Raw genomic sequence first — 5405 nt, 5'->3', positions numbered from 1 at the left:
TTTTTTGGTATTTCTTTCATTTATTTACCAGACTCGAATTTAGATTATAGAACTTTTTCTTCTTCTAAACAAATGAATGCCATCACTCTGTTTAACTCAGTATATCGATTTTACAATTCTATTATGAATTCAATATTCTAATCTACATGTTTCAAAATCAAATGTTTCATTTGTTACCAAATCTAAAAAACGATTCATGCATCAATCAGTTCAATAACATATAGATCAATTTGTTTAACTAATAAACAATAGTGGTCATTATCAATTACCTGGACATTTATGTGTTTGTCTACTGTTGCAATCAGCTGTTCTTGAATTGCATGCTGAAGTAGATCAACCGTGTTTAGATTCCTCGCTGATCTTCTTCTTCACAACTCATTGAAATCGACAATTTCATTACCGAAAATTTTATTCAAATCTGCAATCAGCTATTGCATAATTTGTTGTTTCTTAAATCGATTCAATCATCAATAAGCTCATGAACTTAATTAATCAATTTCTGTAACTTATAAACAACAATTTCGGATTGAACTTTACCTTTCATCACCACTCCGACGTGCTTCAATTACTCGAAATATATGAACGGATTGGGCAAGAAATTCAATCTGCGTAGTCTTTGAGGTCGAATTTGAATCCGAAAATTTGTGTAGAATTCGACATTAGTTTTCTCGGATTAACTGTCGGAAATTTCTGGTTTGCGATCTGTTATTTGATTTATTTATTTATTTTTTTTTTAAATAAACAAACTGGGCCAAATAAACCCAAAAAAATAGCCCACTAAACAAACCAGAGCCAATACAACAATTTCTTTTTTATATCTAATTATCAATTACTACTTTACTTAAATAAATTGTTAATCTTATAAAACAAAATACAAATCTAATGCAACTAAATATATTTAATTATAAAATAATATATACTACATCATTTTATTACCAATTCATGTCTTCAACCAAATTAAAATTCATGTAGTGTTAATCAATATAAATTAAATTAACCAACTATTATAAGGAAAATATACCAAAAATAAATTAATATAGTATCATTTACTTCTACAATTAAAATATACAATTATCGTCAAATAACTACTACACAATATAATGTCCAAATAGTAATAAACATAAAACTATATGATTAATTCCCTTTTATACTAAATTATTACACTATGTTATTTCTTACATGTTTCAAATTAAATGAACAATATATTTCAAAAAAAAAATAATAAAACCCGTGCTGTATAGCACGGGTCATGATCTAGTTGATGTAAATTTTGTATCATTTAAAAAGAGTGATTTTAATATATATTAATAGATATATCAATGATCTAAATGATGTAAATATATATTTTATATCAATTTGTTTAAAGTGATACAAACTAATAGAAATTGAATCAGTTTTAATATAACAACAATTAATATAATTAACTGTCCAGTAACGTTTTATTCAAGTCCATTGATCACTATATCAATTAGGCTTGGACGTTTAATCTGAAACCGAAAATCCGAACCGGATCCAAACCGGAAAAATCGGATTAAAATCCGAACCGTATCTGACAGATTAACCGATCGGTTATTAATTTCTATATATGTAACGCCCATATTCCAAACAAAAAAATAGATGTTTATGTCGGGAATTGAAGTAGAGTCGGTTCAATTTCAACTGGTTTACTAAAGGGTCAATTTATTAATTAAACAAAAGAGGTGGTTTAATTAATTCTCAGTTTAGTAAAATCCTGGTTTAATCAAATTAAACCAAAGAACCCTATTTTCTCTATATCACGACACCAGCCTCCTCTTCTTGTGTCTCGTGAACTGCAAAAAAAAAGAAGAGAAAGAGAGCTAAGTTTTGTGTGAGGAAGGAGAGCTTGAAGTATGGTGAAAGGAGAAGAGAGGCAGACATGACACGTTTTGGTAGAACAACGTTTCGTCATATCAATTCGTTTCCGAAGATGACAAAATTTTCAGGGATTGTAGGTAAGACTTATATCTACTTATAGCTTTTAACGGATATTTATGAAAGTCAATATTCTAAGAGTTATCCCTGTTTTCGTGAGTTCTTCTGTTTCTTACATGATTTGGACCAGTGTGTGTGTTCAAAGACAGATTGCGAGCGAACCCTCTGTCTGATAGTCACGAAATGTTGTGGGTAACTTCAGGACACCTAGGGAAAGCTTTTCAACGGTGGGATTAGAAATTGAACGGTTAGATCTCGTTTTGTGATCCAATTTTTCAGGCTGACAATTCTGGGATTTTCTCAGAATTTTACAGTTTGGTTTAATTGATATTTAAGATATTGTTGACGTGAGGAAGAAGTCAACTGTGGTTGTGTGGTGTTGTTATTTGTTCAAAAATCATCTCTAAGCTGAGGTGAGTGCGTGACCATGAGCTTATTTAAGCGATTGGGATTATGTGATTGTTTGTTGTGATGTGTAGGTTGGATTTTTGATGGATCCAGAATTGAAATCCGTGAGATGGTAGTGTTATTGGATGATTTTCATTGGTTTAGTTTGTTTTTATGGATTATATGTTGATTTGTGATCTTTAGTTGCTTATGTGTATAGCTCGTAGATGGGAGGATTGCCTAACTAAGTATTTATTGAAATACTTATGCATCTCTTTTTAGACGAGTACACCGATGGTAAAAGTCAAAAACCATAAATAATATTGAAAATTCCGTCTAGGTGGAATTGAACTGGTGATCTTAAAGACACATAAGAGCCTCTCAACCATTGAGCTAAGATAACATTTTCTTCCCTACAATTATGATCAATTGATGTTTCAGAGATTTCATAATTTAAGACAAGGAAATCGTACGGTGGAAGATTATGCAACAGAGTTTTCATGATGATTAATTGTGGATACACATGACTCGGAGTTGCAGCTCGTCGCACGTTTCGTTGGCGGTCTTAGAAAACAAATTCAACACACGCTTAACCTTTTCCAACCATTGACGATTTCTGAAGCACACCAATAAACCCTCACAGTAGAACGACAGAGCCGTGGAGCTAATACCTTTTGGAGTAACATGAATGGACAAACAACGACTCGAACTATACCCGCTTCAACAAGTCCTCTATTGAATGAAGCCACTGTTTCATCTCCAACAGTCCAGCCACACGATTCTTCATCTAATGGTGATCTATCTCGACCTTCTCGTCCTTCAAATGTTTTGAAGTGTTTTTCTTGCGGTGAACCTGTCCATCGACAAACATCATGTCCCACAAGAAATCAACGAGGTTTGCTTGCTGAAGAATTTCAAGCTGACTCTAAACCAGTATTTGATGACGATGGAGATGGAGATGAAGCAGAGTATGTAGTGGGCGATATTGGACATCTATTTATGTTGAGCCAGGGATATTTAGACGACAACACCGATGGTAAAAGTCAAAAACCATAAATCTTTCAATCAACCTGCACGGCAAACGACACGCCTTGATGTTTTGTTATTGACTTTGGTAGTTGTGCTAATTTAATCTCCAAAGATATTGTTGAGAAATTACAGTTGCATACATTTTTATATGTTTACTACAATTTTGAAAAAATAATGGATTAATATGTTTTAAAAATATTTAAAATAACTTTAAAACTAGTCCCCGATTTTAATCCGATTTCCTGATTAATCGCTAGACTCATAACGAGCGTCCAGTGAGTTTTCAGGTGTAAAGCTCTTGTACAATAAACAGAGAAAACAAATTATTTAGATGAGAAAAAATAAACAACCCTCAGATCTAACACCCTTAAAAAGTTTATTGAGATCCAACGGTTAAAAACGTGCCAGGCACAGATGATTCTCTCTCTCGCATCCGTAGACAAATACAAAGGCCGTTCTAACCCTAATTTAGCGACAGAAATCCTCCAATTCTCTCCGTCGAACCATGGGCGAAGACCTCTCCAAGATCGAATATGCCTCCAGTAAGATCTCTCTCTTTCTCTAACCCGAATCTGTTTGTTTAGGTTTTATATGATCGATCTGTCATAGTTAAGCTAGCCCTGATTTAGTCGATCAGTCATAGTATAATAATGGTCAATGTAGATCTAACATATCTTGTATCCTTTATTTCGAAACTCACTCGTTTATGCGTTTTCTGTTTTGTCAAGAGGATGAGACAGTTGTCTTCTGGAACTTGGAGGATTATCCAATCCCTAGAGGTGCCAATCTTGGTGTGATTTATCCTAATATCGAATTAGCTCTCCATAAAATGGGTTTTCATGGTCCTCTGTCAATCATGGCCTTTGGTAAAAATTTGTACCACGACGTAGATGCCTTGTCCATGGCCAATATCGCATACGATCCTGAAGGTGAATGAATATTCCTTTACTTATTAACTTACACTCTTCTCGTTTCTTCTACTTATTATATATGTCTGTAGTAATCTAGGTCTCTTGTTTATCTATAGTTTCACCGGGTGATGATTCTTGTGTTTGGAGGATGATTGGAGAGATTGTTTCTTTCTTAGCAGTGAGCTTTCCCATGAATTATATGGTTATTGCGAAACAACACCCTGAGTTGTACAGGGTTCTTCATTCTATGAAATCGAGGAATCAAATTGTTCTCTTATTACAGCCGCCTGGTGACACCGCACAACAAGATACTCTATTTCCTTCTGTAGAATCAGTTGTTGATTGTACCAAAGTTTTTGGTGGAGGAAAGCCTATACACGCAAGCAATGCCTATCCTTTCTACTGTTTTTTATGTGGTTAGTGTATGAAAACATTCATGTTTCTTCTTTCTTCTGCTAAGCTCTGTCTTTGGGTTCAAATTGTTTTCTGTTTTTTTTATTCCAATGGACGTGTTTGTAAGCTCTGCTCGAATGCTTTTTTTCCTAAGAATATATATATTGAGTTTCAAAAGAGGAGACTTGCAAATATTTTTATAATAGAAGAAAATCAATATCGTGCATTAGCTAATTCTGTCTCTTACATTCATTTCTCTGTTAATGTTTTACCACCTCTGTTCCAACCTGTACAAAGGCATTTGGATCCTACTTGGGTATATCTCTTTCACTATTTTGGTATCATTGTTTGTTTCATTAGCAAAGTTTCTTCTATTAGACAAGGCTTGATAGAATCTTTTGACATAGTACCTTGTGCTGCTTTTACCAGAACTTGTTTTCAAACATCCAAAACCCCCAATGTTTCTTCTCAAGTCTCAACTGGCATAGTGGCAGGTAATAATTTCGTCTTTCCGTGTCAATGCTCTTGGGAGGTTTGCACACTTTGTCTCCTCATGGCATAAGCTTTAGTTGTACGGTTCTGTTTTAAAAACACACAGATCACACATGGGTTTGTACATCTTGAGTTTGCTTTGAACCCTCTTTCTCCTCTAGAGTCTTCTCCTTCATATCTTCAAATAAAACCTTTTTGTTTTAAAAGATTCTTCACTTGCTTCACTCTTAACCGAAACTT

General features: G+C 33.9%; 1 protein-coding gene across 1 annotated transcript; it reads left to right on the top strand.

The window, feature by feature from the left end:
- Window positions 1–3787: 3787 nt before the first annotated feature.
- LOC110227171 lies at window positions 3788–4850 on the top strand. The gene is made up of 3 exons (XM_021020570.1): window positions 3788–3911; window positions 4098–4298; window positions 4397–4850. The coding sequence occupies exons 1-3, from the start codon at window positions 3875–3877 to the stop codon at window positions 4699–4701; spliced, it is 543 nt and encodes a 180-aa protein (XP_020876229.1). The 5' UTR covers window positions 3788–3874; the 3' UTR covers window positions 4702–4850.
- Window positions 4851–5405: the final 555 nt, after the last annotated feature.

This window comes from Arabidopsis lyrata, assembly GCF_000004255.2.
Source record: "Arabidopsis lyrata subsp. lyrata unplaced genomic scaffold ARALYscaffold_9, whole genome shotgun sequence".
Lineage (NCBI taxonomy): Eukaryota > Viridiplantae > Streptophyta > Magnoliopsida > Brassicales > Brassicaceae > Arabidopsis > Arabidopsis lyrata.
This window is presented reverse-complemented; position numbering and strand designations above follow the sequence as displayed.

Excerpts from the sequence above, each read along its gene's own strand:
- LOC110227171 (XM_021020570.1), top strand. The coding sequence starts at position 3,875 with ATGGGCGAAGACCTCTCCAAGATCGAATATGCCTCCA. Across the intron at positions 3,912-4,097 it reads CAAGATCGAATATGCCTCCA|AGGATGAGACAGTTGTCTTC; the intron begins GTAAGATCTCTC and ends TGTTTTGTCAAG. Across the intron at positions 4,299-4,396 it reads TATCGCATACGATCCTGAAG|TTTCACCGGGTGATGATTCT; the intron begins GTGAATGAATAT and ends GTTTATCTATAG.